Source organism: Cynocephalus volans, chromosome 1 (assembly GCF_027409185.1).
Source record: "Cynocephalus volans isolate mCynVol1 chromosome 1, mCynVol1.pri, whole genome shotgun sequence".
NCBI lineage: Eukaryota > Metazoa > Chordata > Mammalia > Dermoptera > Cynocephalidae > Cynocephalus > Cynocephalus volans.
Window position 1 is genome coordinate 86,068,188 of NC_084460.1, and position 16,190 is coordinate 86,084,377.

The following is a 16,190-nucleotide window of genomic DNA, read 5'->3' on the forward strand; positions in this document are numbered from 1 at the left end:
CAGTGAAGCTGGTAGAAGTCCAGAATGGTATAATAATCCCTATAGAGGAGAATCGGCATTGTATAGCAAAATTAACATATGTTTACCCAAACATAACCCAGTAAATCCCAAATATAACCTGGTAAAAACATGGAAAAAACAAGCTATTCTTTAAAGTACTATTTAACAACAGAACACTAGAAATATCTCAAATGTCATCAACAATTGATTAGGGGCCAGCCCCGTGTCTCACTCAGGACAGTGCAGCACTGGTAGCGCCGAGGCCACAGGTTCAGATCCTATATAGGGATGGCTGGTGCGCTCACTGGCTGAGCATGGTGCAGAGCACACCGTGCCGAGGGTTGTGATCCCCTTATTGGTCCAAAAAAAAAAGATTGAATACATTATAGTGTATCCATACAATGCAGTATTATGTAGCTATAAAAGCAATAAGGAAAAAGTAAACAAATAAGAAACAGGAAGCTCTATAGATAGTGCTATAGAAATGATCTCAAGAATATATTATTATAACACAACAACAAAAAAGTAACGTCTGAATATATAGTAAGCTACCTTCTGGGTAAGAAGGGATAGAAATAAGCATACACATGTGCATTTGCTTTTATTTTAAAAAGAAACAACAGAAAGATAACTGAAAACTAATAAAATGATTATCCGTAGAGGAAGATAGAGAATAGGGAGTAAAAAACAAATGGAAATTAGACCTCTATATGTGTACCCTGAAAGTAAGGTACATATATTTTTCACTTGGAAACCATATAAATGGCTTTATATAACCAGAAAATCAAAATTAAAATAAAAAACCAAAGTAATTCCCCCCAACAATAAATCTGTGTATGAAACTGGTGGCTTAACCACACACGGAAGAATTATTTAAGTGATACATTAAGTACATCAATGATGGAATATATCCTAAAGGCAAAACTTTCAAAGAAATCTTTTTTGTTAGTGGCAATGTGGTCACGTTATTTTGACATACCACATATTTATATACATAAATACATAAAAATATATTTATATTTACATCTCTTTTCTCTTATGCTGAAAATCAGGACCAGGTTTCTTTGTCTTTAGGATATATTCCAATATATAAGGCAAAGAGGTAATTATGTTCATGTTTTTAGGAGGATTTTCAGCATGAGAAAAAGAATCAAATACAAAATCAAAGAAGTAAAAATAAAAAATTATCTTTAATATCCAGTAATATTTGATAGCTTCCTTTCATTTATGATTCATTTCTTATGAGTTCGCATGTTCGTGAACTCATTATCTTTCACTTTCTGCAAAAATACCTATCATTTATTTTGCTTACTCAGGCCTAGAAACAATGACAACCTTGTAACCATGATCATCCTTATACCTAAACTATGATTCTTAAACACCATTCCCTACAAAAAGGAATCAAGACACCTGAAGAAATAGTTAATTCCAGGTCTAGGTCAGAAAACATACAAGATAAACCTGGAAATCATGTCACGTCCAAAGACTGAGGAAGCTCTCAAAAACTACTAGGTGTGTAAAAAAAAGAAACAGGCACCAACTTTAAGAGGTTCTCATTGGTCATGGTCAACTTGAGTGTCAAAAAGAGTTAACAACTAAAATGGACTAAGAATTGCAAAATATATAAAAATTAACTTCCTAATGACACTAAAAAATCCACCCTGGTCTCCTTTCAGGGTTGCTAGGGAATCATGTCATTCTAAAAAACAACTGATAAGGAGAAAGAATTAAGCATTTATCTTGCCATTCCTATACGAACTATATTTCGGAGTAACCAATAAAGAAAATCTCTTTACTGAACAATCATGGCCAATACATAAAGAATGACAGAATTGGAAAGTCACCATTTTGCAACTCCTAATAAAGTAAGGGATCCAGGCAATGATCATCAATGACTACCTAAAAACCATTAGGTGAAAGATTGATGGATAACTTTATCACCATCAGCTAGAGTAGGCTGATAATACCTGAGATCACTCATCAATCTTAATATCACTAGATATAGGACAAACTGATTGTGGGTCTCTTGATGAGACTCATTATAACGTACAGAATAATGCCTGAAGTATTCTTGCCTAAAAAACTAAACCTGATCTACCAAGTTATAGGGAATGTAAAGGAATAGAAGATACAGAGATATTTTCACTTTAACTATAGATCAGTAGTCAGAAAAGTGCTCATGCTGTGACTGTGACATTGTAAATTATCTTTTCCCCAAATGTTAATATGAGCATGAGAGATGATATGACACACAATTAATAGCACACTTACTTGCTATTTGATTTTGGGCAATTTATTTGTTTATGCCACAGTTTCTTCATCTGTCAAGTGTGGATAATTCCTAATCTTATAGGCTTATTGTATTAAATGAGGTAACATATGTAAAGTGCTTAGAACAGTATGTAATAATTTGTAGTAAGTCCCAGGGTTATGGCAATTCTGGCAAAAGAATAATAAGGAAAAAGGACCAGTAGCTTCCCTTGAAAATGTTTCTTGTATATAAAATCTGCTGGGCTCAAAAGTTTTAATATTAACACTACTTTACTGTAGTATTCATGCCACTGTGCAGGTTTTAATTCAATAAAAAGAAAAGTACATATTCACATAATCTGTTTGATTTAAATCCCTTTCCCCTCACTCAGATATACATAAGATGATTTACTTACCTTATCCAAAAGGTGTATAATCATCGGTACAAGATTAGCATCAATTACTGCCTGAACCTGCTGCTGATTTCCTGCAGTGATGTTAGAGAGGAACCACACGGCTTCCTGTAGAACAAGAACCTTTCAATATTTCTCATTAAAAGATAAAATCTGCATCTGAACTAGGAAAAAAAGCATTCCCTACATTATCCAAGTGATTTTATTATGGAATAAGTTTCATAATAAAAAGCTTACGAATCTGAATTCCTCTACACCCTTTTAAATATTTTCTTGGGACAAACTGCTAATAGCCCTAATCCAAGGCACAATGGCTAACCCTTCAAAGAATTCTTGAAAGCAATGCTCCCAAACAGTATGACTCAAAAGAAGCTTGGCTGAACAAATACTAAGGAATTGATGAGCTACAATACAAAGAGAAATCCTAAAACTGTTGTAAATGAGGTGCAGCACCCTTCCCTCACATAATGTGCTTTATTTTCTATTTTATTCTGATTAAGAGTCCTAGCCAAAGTAGATAAATCTCAATAATCCACAATAATGGAGACATGAAAAATGAAACAGTGTGCTGCTTTTTAGTACACTTATTTATTATAGTCATTCACTGTACCATTTCTCTCAAGAGTTAAAGTGGAACCAGATGTTTGATTGCTTTACTGGTCTACCTTAATGATCTCTTTATGTTACCCTTTACACCATAATGGTGCTACTTTTGCCAGGATGATGCTGCTCCCAAGTGTTTTACAAGTTTGATAGATAATAAATGCATACTGAAACCACAGTTAGCTTTAAACAAGACAAAATATCTACTCAAAATCCTATGTAGGATATTACTATAATTTACCAAACTTAATAAATTATTAAATTTACCAATTTACTAAAGGGAAATATTTTCTTTACTTTTAAAAAGTAGAAAGCAAGTTTTACTCCAGAAAAATATTAGTATTAGCTAGTGTACAATTGGCTCTTTTGGATCAGATCACAGGATCATGTTTAATGAACCCGTTAGAGATTTTAGGGTGATGGGCCAGTTAGGTGAGCTGTTCTTGGGTTGTAATCATCGGCAATGTTGTAATCAACAACCCATGTTATTCCTCCAACAGCCTCAGATGCACTCCAATATCAGCATCACCAGTCAGTGCCCCCTTTCCACAGCCGCCACAAGCACACACACATGCACACACGCTCTCTATTAAATATTTATAAGATATTAAACCTAGAATTACTTATAGATACATATTAAAAATCTCCAGTCATACAACATTCAACACCCAATTATCTCTATTTCATCATTTCCAAGAGAGCCAGAACAGCACTCTACAATTGTTATACATGGAAAAATCATATACTAATCTGTGATATCGAGAGAAATATTTTCTTTTCTCATGATGTCTAAATGACAGTTCATATTAATCAAAATCAGACACTTCTGACACCCAAATTTTACAAATGAATATTGCTGATATTTTATATGCTATTTATTGAATAGTATTTAAAAATACTTACTTTATTAATTTTCTCTTTGGGATGTGTGAGGAGTGCTGGGAAGTGTGAAAGAGCATCACAGTTCAAAACTACTTGTGTTTGCTCATCAGTTCCGGTAACAATGTTGCCCACAGCTCGAAGTGCAGCAGTCTGAAATGTAAAAAGATTTAATGAGATTTGTTCTATGTGAAATACTCTTTATTAAATGGTATGTTAGACAGCTTATGAAAAATAAATGTATTTATTCACTCATTCTTTTATTCCAACTAACCCATCTTTTTTGAGCACTACTTTAGGCTCAAAAAGCACTGGTCTAGGAAAAAGGGGTGTGAATAGGTCAGATACAAGTTCCAGCTTATGGAGCTTACATTATTGTAAGAGAAGAGTGTCAATGAACAAATAAGGAGGATAATTTTAGATAGTAATTAGTGCCACAAAGAAAATAAGATAGTACTTTAGATTTAAAGTTTAAGAAATTAAAAACAAAACATAGTGCCTTTCTGAAGCAAAGCAGGAAAGTGCTTAAACATGAGATTTCACTGCCATATCACTTTGCATTATCAATCATTTTTTCTGTAGTTGCATTAGATCCTTTCCTGCTAAGTTATAGCTTCTTATCTCTATTTTTCCTTCCACAAGAAAAATGACCCAGGCTTTTCTTTTTAATTGAGATATAATTAACATAACATAAAATTCGCCCTTTCCAAGTGTATATTTCAATAATTCTTAGTATATTAAAAGTTGTACAACCATTACCAGTATCTAATTATAGAACATTTCATCACCCCCAAAAGGAACACCTGTTTCCATGAGCAGTCACCCCTATCTCTCTCACTTCCATGTCCTAGCAAAACACTATGATACCTTTATGAATAAACCTATTCTGGACATTTCATAAAAATTAAACAGTATTCGCCCTTTTACATCTGGCTTCTTTCACTTAGTATAATGTCAAAGTTCATGTTATAGCAAGTATCCGTATTTCATTCCTTTCCATGGCCAAATAATATTCACTGTATGAATGTGTCACATTTTACTTAAACATCATTAGTAGACAGACATTTGGACTGTTTCCACTTTTTGACTTTTGTAGATAATGCTGCTACAAACATTTGTGAACAAGTTTTTGCATAGATATGTGTTTTCAATTCTCTTGGGTATATAACTAGGAGTGGAATTGCTGGTTCATATTATAACTCTATGTTTAACTTTCTGAGATATTGTCAAACTGTCTTCCAAAGCAGCTGCACCATTTTACATTCCTATCATTAGTGCATGAGGATTCCAATTTCTCCACATCCTTGTCAACATTTGTTATTGTCTTTTTTAATTACAGCCATCCTGGAGGGTGTGAAGTGGTATCTTAGTGTGGCTTTGATTTGTATTTCTTAATGACCAATGATGTTGAACATCTTTTCATGTGCTAATTGACCATTTGTATGTCTTCCATGGACAACTGTCCAAATATTTTGCCCATTTTAAAATTGAATTGTCTTTTTATTTTTGAATTGTAAGAGTTCTTTTATATATTTCGTATAGATGTCCCTTTTCAGATTTATGATTTACATTCTGCAGGTTGTCTTCTGACTTTCTTGACCATATCCTTTGAAGCAGTTTTTAATTCTGGTGAAGTCAAATTTGTCAATTTTTTTTCTTTAGTTGCTTGTGGTGTCATATCTCAAAAACCACTGCCTAATTCAAGGTCATGAAGACTTATGCCCTTGTTTTCTTCTATGAGGTTTATACTTTTAACTCTTACATTTTGGTGTTTGACCAATTTTGAGTTAATTTGTATATACAATGTGAGGTAGGAGTCCAATATCATTATTTTACATGTGGATATCCAGCAGTCCCAGCAGCATTTGTTGAAAAGACTATTCTTTCCCCAATGAACTGGCTTGGCACCCTTGTTGAAAATTAATTGATCATAAATGTATGAGTTTATTTCTGGACTGCTGATTCTATTTCATTGACTATATGTCTATCCTTACGCTGGTATCACAAAATCTTCTTTACTGTAGCTTTGTAGTAGGTTTTTAAAGTGAGAAGTCCTTAAACTTTGTTCTTTTTCAAGATTGTGTTGGCTACTTCTGGGCCCCTTTTATTTCCATAAAGATTTTAAGATCAGCTTGTAAATTTCTGCAAAAAAGGCACCTAGGAATTTAATGGGAACTGCATTTAATCTGTAGATATATTTGGGGAGCATTACCATATTAACAACATTAAGTCTTCCAATTCCAATTTCTTTCAATAATGTTTTACAGTGACCCAGCTTTTTTAAGAAATAAATTTAAAAGGGGAAAGAAAATAATAAAGGAGGAGAAAGTTGTAGAGTAACAGAAAGTTAAAAGATACAGTAACCACATACAATGTGTGAACTTTGTCTGAACATCAATTTGGTTGAACTGTTTGGAAAAAATAATGAATCAATAAGTAAAATGTGGATACTGACCGGATATTTAACATTATGGCTTTTTAAAGTGCACTCATGGTATTGTGGTTCTGTTAAAAAAAAAAAACAGCCTTAATTTTTAGAGATGCAAGCTGGATGAAATGATGTAAAATCTGGGATTTATGTCAAAATAATTAGGGGGACTCAGTAGAGGTATAGAAGAAACCTACATGGGGGCTCATTACACTATTTTATTTTCCTAAATTATGGCATGTAAGTTGAAAAGTTTAAGAAAAACTCTATTAGTTATTAGGTAAGATAACTTTCCTTGAGCGCTGGCTAAAGGAAAATTCCAAGTCTTATTTTCTCAAAGAAGTCTAGTGTTAGAACTGAAGATACCTTCTGAAAAAATAAAAATACAAACCAAAAACTTATACCAAGGCATAAGTACCACACTCAAGAAATGCAAACTTAATGATAAACATATAGTAAGAATATTTAAAATAAGTCACAAATATCCCTGAAAACCTATTCTATTAATCAATTCTTTCTGAATTTAGCTAAGTGTTCCCTCTTTCCTTAAAGTGCTTTAACTTTTAAGACAATGGATTATTCTGACTGCACATCAGTATCACCTTTTTAAAGCTCAGGTTTCTAAGAAATATCCCAGATTTACTAAAACACAATATCTAGGGATTGAGCAAGAGAAATTAAAAAAAAATTTTTTTCTTTAAGCTCCACAGTTGATTTTGATGTCCAGCCAGGGCTGAGAATTAGTGACTAAGGCTAACAATTTCCTTTATGCTATTACTGTACTTTATAGACTCTAAGCAATTATCAGATTAAAACATGCTACTTGTATTTTCCTCAGAAAGGTAGGGAGAGCTTGTTGTATCTCCCTTTACCACTGTAGTTTGACAGTTAACACTTAATATTTGTGTGAACTTCTCACCCTCTCTTTATGGCTCTTTCTAGATGAAGATTCTTTGGGATAAACATTATATGGAAGGATTTAAAAACTATTAAAAATAATTAGAGAAAAAATTTTAAATAATTGAAAAGAAACAATTTAGGAAGCCTCTAAGCAGCACTTTTCAGTACAAAGCCTTTACCTCAGTGCCAGTGAAGCTAAGAGTTAACTAAACTTGCCAGGTGAGTAAAAAAAGGACAGTCGGGGAGGGTGGGAGGAAAGAGCAGGAGAGTGAAAGAGTAGTTTTCTTACGAAGAGGAGTAGTTAAAATAAAGCATCAAAACTCGTTTCAGATGCCGCCCAAGCTGCCATAGTGAACTGCGCTGGTCTACATTAAAAATCTGTAATCTATAACCGAGTTTTCCTGTTTGTTTCTTTTGGCACTAAAGGTGGGGGGGGGGCGGTCAGGGAGGTGAGGGGGGTGTGGGGAAGAATTCTTGAACTCTTAACTCATCTTCCCCCTCTTTAAAATGGGGATAAAATAACTCATTCTTTCAATCACAGATACGTTAGGAATATACTTCAAACTATTGAAATTGTCCATCTTTGAATTCCATGCTTAAAGCAATGACTGGTAAGAAAAACTTATGATTTTATCAAGAACAAACTTACCTGGACTTTAACTTCCTGGTGGCTGAGCAGAGGAACCAAATGAGGAACTATTCCAGAATCTATTACCATCTGTATCTGTTCATTGCCAGCATCAGTAAGGTAAGAGAGGGCCCAGACTGTATCTACCAATATCTAATAAGTAAAATGAAAATTCAAATAGCTTTTGAATATTTTCTCATTTTAGTAGTTCTTAACCATACAACTAGTCCGATTGTTCTACTATCTTTCTTCCTTTCTTCTCTCATCTCAATTCATTAGAATCTTGATCTCTGTTGTATTAGATATCATTACCTATGAATGTCTGTATTAAGTATGTGCATCTTTTAGCCATATCAGGATATTTATGTTAATTATGGCCCTGATTCCAGATTACTATTTAATCTTAATTCACTAAAATACACTATAGCACATGAGATAGGAAAAAGACATTCTCTTTCCCAAAAGCTCAGGCTGAGGGATAACAGTTCCAATGACATTTTGGAAAATGTATATAGTTGGGATGACTATACATATCCAACATGCCCAGTGGTTGGAAACATCTGGGCTAGTCTTCAAGAAGATCTCTAGTATTATCAGTAACATATAGGTATGCCTAAAGACAATACCTCAGTATTAGTATTATAGTAGTTAACATTTTCCAACCAGTTTGCTTTGTCTTATAAAATTGGAGGCAACCTCCTAAATAGTACAGGTCCCCACAGGTGGACATCAAGACATTAAAAAGCAATCATAGATCAACCTATGAGGTCTATAACAAAAAAATACACTGTACACCAGCTGTTATATTTTTTTAAAGGAAGCCTCTGTAATTAACATGTATTTGATCTTTCTTTGTATGTTTGTATGTTAAGTCCTTATTACAAGTTATAGCCAAAGGACAGTATGACAAACGACTGTTAAACTGATGTATATAAGCAATATAATTATTGACAAAGACACATGAATAATAACTGTGCCTGGAACTTTACTTCCAAAGTCTTTCTGGAATATGAACTCTATGTCAAAAGACAAGCCACAGAATTTAAAACCTTTAAAATTCTAAACCAATGTTATATTTAAGACACTCGAGAAGCTCTTAAAAGTAGAAAACAGCACTTTGCCATTGTTCCTTCAGAAACTCAAGAAAGCTCTAAGAATATTTTTAATGTAAAAAGAAGATATCAAATGAAATAATTCACACAAATAAAGTGGTACCAACATGTAAAACAACTAAATTTCAATTTGCAAATGTAACTAGTTCTTTTTCTGGAGTATCAACATATGCTAAAATTTGTTGACAAAGACAAAAAATTTCAAGTTACTTGCTCATGACTGTACATAAAACTAGACACTTTAAAGGTCCAATGCTAAACATGACATTAATATGCTCATATCAAAATCACAATTCACATCAAACTAGATCTCATACATACTTTTTGTATAAGACAAAGTTTACTAACAACATGTTACAACAACTACAGTGTAATGTCAGTATTTAACTTATGATTTGTGAAAGCAGATTTAATATATATATGTATTTTAATCTCTTTGATGGCCTGATTTAAGAACTTGCTGCTAAGTGTTTACCTAAAAGATTTTATTTTTAATAAACATTTACTAAACAATATTATTAAACATGTACTCAAAAGAGCAATGCAAGCTGATGAGAAATTTTTCAAGATACATCAAAAGCAAAAAAAACAGTCATAATCTCATGTAGACTGGGGGAAACAGATGGAAAGAACTCAATGTATCTCTGAAAAATGCCAACCAAGATGTCTAGTTTTCTGGTAGAGGTATAATTTGAGATTAATCTTTCTTGCAAATCTTTTAAAAGCATAATATTGAAATTGATAATCTAATCAAAGAACTTTGCTATAAGGATCCAAAAACAAAAATTGCTTACATATTTTTTTTTAAGATCCTAGACTATGGAGCTTAAAAAAAGTCTTGAGAGCTGAGATGATGTATTTTGTACATTAATTACATCAATGCTTGACATAGTATAATCCTAACTTTAAATTGCTCCATATACTTTAGAGATTCTGGCAAAAAGGTGTAACCCTAGAAACTGTAAAGAAATAAAGCAGATTTAAAAAAAAAAAAAAAAAAAAAGAAAGAAAGTAGCTCATCAAACAGAGGTCACCAAACTGTTTTTAAAGAACCACACGAGTTCCTGATTGTTGCTATACATTTCATTCATGTGTTCTGTCTTACTCATTTTATTCCTAGTTTCTCTTACATACCAAAAGCTAGTCTGGCTTTTTATAAGCAGTAAGGGCAGTTTTCCAGCTCATTCATACTCCCTGAGTTGCTTTTTACTTTGCCATCTGTGTTAGTAAGAATATGCAACATATATTCGTTATGTTTAAAATCCTGTCCGTACTGATTTTTACCCCTTGTTCGTATAATCAAGAGTTCTCTCTACAGCAAATGAAGCCACTATCAAAGTCACTATAACTGAAGAAATAGAGTAAAAATGGAATTAAAGTGCAACTGATGTTCATTGTTTAGTACATGTATATGAATACAAACCTGTGCTTATAAACATAAACATTTCTCTTTTTTATCTTTCAAAAAACAAAAACACTACAATGTGTATATGCTTTTATTGGCCAGGCTGTCAAAATGGGCTTCCATAAAAAGTTCATGAACGATCAAAGACATGATCTTAGTGAGAGAAATCACTAACTGGCAACTTTAAAACCTCCGACATGAGTTTTTACAATACTAACATGTACACATGTATATCTTATTGCCCAAACTGAAAAACAGGCTTGATTTCTTCACTGAAATTGTTTTGTGACATAGGCAAACATAGTAAATGTAAAAATACCAAAATGTGCTACACCTCTTGAAATGGAAATATCTAATAGAGAGTGCACTGACATGATGTCTTAGTATAACTCCCCTTTGTCACAGGGTGAGTCCTAGACACACACACACATACATATGTATATATATATGATGCGAAGCAATTACTCACATTTACATCTGTGTGATGGATTAAAACACAAAGGGCTGGAAGAATCTGAGGATAGAAATACACAGATTTTAAAATGTACATAGACAAAAGCATACACATAATGGTATCTACTTTAATTTTTTTTTTTTAAAACTTGTTTACCTCCTGAATGGTTTCCATTGGTGGTGGTGGGTCTTTGTGACGGCATAAGTTGACCATAACCCAAGTAACATTTCTTAAGAATGTTATAGGAATAGATGGACTTATGAAAGAAAGTAAAGGTTTCACAACTCCAAGACTTATGACATAATCTCTACACTGGGGCCCATCACCTATAGGAAGAAGGATTTATTAATTCAATAAAATATATTGACAACAGTCATTTTCAAAAAAAAACATAAAGCCCTGGGTACAATCAATATGTGCTTCCTATATTTTAACCAGATACACTATTCAGTTTTATGTAAAAGTTTTAGCCAATAATAACCAAGTTCACATTCTAGGTCTCTGAGCCAAGAGAAGCAACATAAGGTGCAAGGTATTCTTTGGCACATTATTCACATCTTTAGCTTTATAAGCTGCTCACTTATAAAATGTTTTCACACCTCTAAACTCTGGAAGTCTAAGTGTTCTTTAAAATAATTTGTGAGCACAGAACTGTTGCTTTTACCCTCTCTATCAAAGGTACTTTCAGTTTAACATACTTTCATGTAATTAAAAAGACATATCAAATTACTATCAAAGAGAAAACATTTATAGAACTTACGGTCCAATATCAAAGCATCAGAGTATGCACTATAAGTTACTCTATACACTTAGAAGACTATGCCAGAAAAAAAGGGAGAACCATAGTCCCAGAGCAGTGGTTTTCAATGTGATTTGGGGCTCTAGCTCAGACTTACTAAAGCAGAAACTATGGGTCCAGGACTCTGTGTTTTAAGAAGTCCTCTATGTGATTCTGATAGTATACTAAAGTTTGGGAACCACTGCCATAGAGACCTGAAGTTTAATTTCTGCATCTAGAGTGTTACTGTAATTTCCAGTATGAAACCATATAAAGCAATACCGATTGCTGCCATGCTAGCACAATAAAGGATCTGTGGCAAAAATAATCTTTAGAATCCTTCTCCTTTACCAAATTAGTGAGTCCCCCTAGAAAAAGCACTCCAACCTGCACCCCCAATAGCTAGGGTCTCTGAGCTATATCAGGGGCACAATAATTCAGACCCCCTTATTTTTTCCATTCTATACCAGATAATAGTTCTTTAAACTTTCTGGTTTACATTAAATTAGGCTCTAGTTAAAAAAACAAATATTAGAATTGTCTTTAATTATACTTCTTATATTTATCAAAGAAAACCTGAAAGCTATGGTAATCATGGTGTTCAACACACAACTAGATTGTCAACAAGCTACAGATACCTCCTGTTGATTAATGGTGATAGGGAATATTACTATATTTTATACATTACTGAATTTTAATGTACTAAAATCCTGAAGAGATATAAAAAATTTCATTTCAGACTTTTCTTAGACTGCCATTATGAACAAAAATTGTTGGTTTAAGCTTTGTCTCCTATTTTCTTATTACTTTCTCTGATGGAGAGAGTTGAGAAATAAAATGGATCCCAGCATAAAACAGGAAAAGGTCTAAATCGTATACATATTTCATAATTATCCAAATAATTAAGAATTGACTATCTACAAAAAGATGTAGTATCTTAAGCAACAAAAACGTCCACTCTATTTCCTGTGGCTTTATACTTACATAGTTATAGTTAAAATTTCTGTAAGCTATTTCTCAAAAACTAGTACTGAAGGCAAATTGTTTTTCCTTTTCAACTACTAGTGGTTATTTTTATTACCTAGTATATGATAACAACAACTGTTGAACCAGTACTACAAGCTTTATACAAACCTATGATATTTCCCAATGCCCACACTGCTTGCTCACAGACATTCTGATGGGGCGAATGGAGAAGCCTCAGGAAAAGAGGCACAGCATCTGAAGGAGGAAAATGTAAGTTAACACTTAAGGTTTAAGATACTATACTCTAAAGGAAAAATCAATCTTGATTTTTTGCTAAGACCTCAAAAAAATAAAAAATGTTTAAAAAATATATCCTCATTAAGTAATTTTTTATTAGAATAACATCATTGAAAGAATTTTGACTAGCAGACTACTTATTTAGCATCAAAATGAGTTTTAACATACAAATATCAAAGTCATAAAATTTTATTTACAATTAAAAGTGGATTTCATTCCAACCTTAAGATTTTTTTTTTAAGTTTAATTCTTTATAGATTAAATATTATCTTCAAATTTGGGGAAAAAAAGTCCAATTATTGAATAACTTTTGAACAGAGAAATTTAAATTAACATGTGGGTCTTTAGACAGACCAGTGATTCCTGAGTCACATGACACCCTCTGATTAAGAAAGTGATTCTGCTGCTCAACAAGAATGGGAAACACAGACAGGTCTGTATCTGAACAGAATAATACTGCACTGAACAAATGACTCTTCTTCCTTCCTTCCTTCTGAAATTACTCTGAAAAACACTGTTTAAGTATATGTAGATCAATCATGCTTACTTAAAATAATTCATTTATCTATTGTTTTCGGTATATTAAGACAGACTAGCAGTGTTAAAACAAATTCTAAGCCTCTTTCAAATCTTTAAAGACCACATGAAACAGAAAGGAAAAAGTGAGAGCAAATAAGACATCATGAAACAATAAAATTTACCTAACAGTCAATTATACAAAACAGAACCACCCCCCAAAACACAACAAAAAAAACCCCCCACCTGAACCCAAAATGAAACCAGTTTTAGTAGGATTTAAGATAATTATCTTTTCTAGTAATACTGTAACACAAGTATTACATAATAAATTTCTTACTTGGATAAAACCTTTGTTTTCCCCTTCAAAATCATGTAGAAATGAGTGCTTACAATTTTAACAAGCTTAGACAAGTACACTGCTTCCATATTTAAGGTGGATTTAAAAGTACCTTCTTTAAAATTAACTTTTTTTGTTTGGAAGAAGAATCAAACAGTATTCATGAAAACAATACACTTAGGTTATTACTTCCAATAATAATTTTCCACTTACATCTCCGGAAACATAAAAGAAAAACAATCCTATTACAATAACAATGGAAAACATTTCAAACTGTTCTTTCAAGGGCTGGCCAATTAGCTTAGTTGGTTAGACTTCAATGTTATAACACTAAGGTCAAGGGTTCAGATCCCTGTACTGGCCAGCTGCAAAAAATCAAAACAAAAACAAAAACACCACACAAACAAAAACCATTTTTTCAATAGGAAACTTTACAGAAGATTTCTTTAAAACTTATGATAAAAATCTCACTGAAAGGCTGAGAGGCAGTATGGCAATGGGAAAAACTCCTTTATTTCTACTGATGTCCTATAAATAAAGTGTAACTACAATAATGTAATCTGCTACTATTATTAGGAAATGTTCTCAGATTTAGAAAGGAATCAAATGAATTTTTGGAAACAGAAAATGTCAGTCACCGGAACAAGATGATTAAAGTAACATACTTAAGTTGGCCTATTTCAATATCCCTATGTATTACTGGGTAGCTATTACTTTATAGCTATCTATTCTTTAAGGAGAATGTTTATTTTTTTACTGACTTCTTTTTTAAAAAAATCACAATGTTAATACCAACTTACTGGACTGAACTACTGCTTGGGTTTGTTCAGAGGTTCCAGATGCAATGTTTGTCAAAGCCCATGCAGCTTCAAACTGTAAAGAAGGACTGCAAAAAAACCAAATAATTTTCAACAGTAGGGATTTTTACATTGGCCCAAATATCTATCAACCATTCCTCCCCTCCAGTATTTTAAATGTATTAAATATTTTGTTCCAAAAAGTATCTATCCATCCAGAATTTTTTTAAACCTCCAACTGTTTAAAACATCTCTTCAATATAAAAAGCATACAATCTCCTCATATTTCCTTCTTATTTTTAGTCAAAAGTCTTTATTAAGACATTTCCACATTACTACCCAGTTTTCTCAAGTACCTACCTGGTCAAACTAGTTTTTGCCAATTTTCAAAGCTTAAAAGTTAAACTTGTCATTCTCAAGTTCCTCACTGGCCTTTACACTTCATCTCTTGTCATTAATATAACCTTGTATTGTTTTTCATTTTGACTTTTCAATCCATCTCATAGTCTTTTTCTTTTCCCGTTAAAGTCAAACTAACCGCTTGAAAATCTTACCTTCTCCAAAGGGTACCTTCCAATTTTTTTTTTCTTTTTAAATAATGTACTTACTTGTCATCTCTTTCAAGACAATGAACTAAAATAGGCAATATTCCAGATTTTATTAAGTCATCAATTGGTGGATTTCGATCACTGGACAAAAGCTTCCTGTAAGAGATATACAACTCTTGTGAAACTCAATGACATAAAATACTATAATTGAATTCAAATTCATATTTTGTATAGATAGTATCCTAAATCTAAGTATTTCATACAAGCACCCTCTCTGAAAGTTACTTTTTATAATTTATATAATGCAATCTTTTCTCTAATTATAAATATTAATTTATAAATTAAATCGAGATGACCAATAATCAGAAAAATACGATAGACATGAACCACTTTACCACTTTTATTAATATTTATTCTCTTAACAAAGTCCTGAATATGCTTATAAAAAGACAACTATGTGTGTTACCTTTATATGTGTTACTTAATTTTGAGCTCAGAGAAAAAATTGAGCAGACTTCTTCAATTCTGCATTTACCTTGCTAAGAAAGGAATTAAGAGGGAACCAAAATATTCAAAATTATTTATACTAGGTCACAACAGAGTCAAAGGACAAAAGCAGGTAGGTTGCTGGTATACGTTTATAGCCCATACTAGTGTCCAATTCTTCATCCTACTCTACACACTGAATTAAAGGTTATAAAAGCCCAACAACATTCTCATCTCAGCAACTAAAGAGAAATGGAATAAGCACTGCAACATATTTTTAAAAATACAAAGAGATGCTGGAGACTCTGAGATAAACAAGACAGATATACCTCAGCACTCATGGAGCTTATAGAATAAAAAGCAAAACCAAACCTACTGCCTATTTGCACA

General features: G+C 32.6%; 1 protein-coding gene and 1 non-coding gene across 2 annotated transcripts in view; both read right to left on the minus strand.

Moving 5' to 3' along the window:
- Window positions 1–16,190, minus strand: part of KPNA4 (karyopherin subunit alpha 4) — a 50,452-nt gene that overhangs the window by 8,761 nt on the left and 25,501 nt on the right. The window contains exons 6-13 of the mRNA XM_063088431.1: window positions 15,375–15,470; window positions 14,770–14,855; window positions 12,985–13,071; window positions 11,229–11,398; window positions 11,088–11,132; window positions 8,123–8,254; window positions 4,170–4,298; window positions 2,667–2,771 (exon numbers count right to left, since the gene is read on the minus strand). Coding sequence (XP_062944501.1) covers window positions 2,667–2,771; window positions 4,170–4,298; window positions 8,123–8,254; window positions 11,088–11,132; window positions 11,229–11,398; window positions 12,985–13,071; window positions 14,770–14,855; window positions 15,375–15,470 — 850 coding nt within the window. The remainder of the gene's footprint in view (window positions 1–2,666; window positions 2,772–4,169; window positions 4,299–8,122; window positions 8,255–11,087; window positions 11,133–11,228; window positions 11,399–12,984; window positions 13,072–14,769; window positions 14,856–15,374; window positions 15,471–16,190) is intronic.
- Window positions 3,633–3,961, minus strand: LOC134366010 (small Cajal body-specific RNA 7). Its single transcript, XR_010022228.1, has one exon. It is a non-coding gene; the product is annotated as a small Cajal body-specific RNA 7 (non-coding RNA).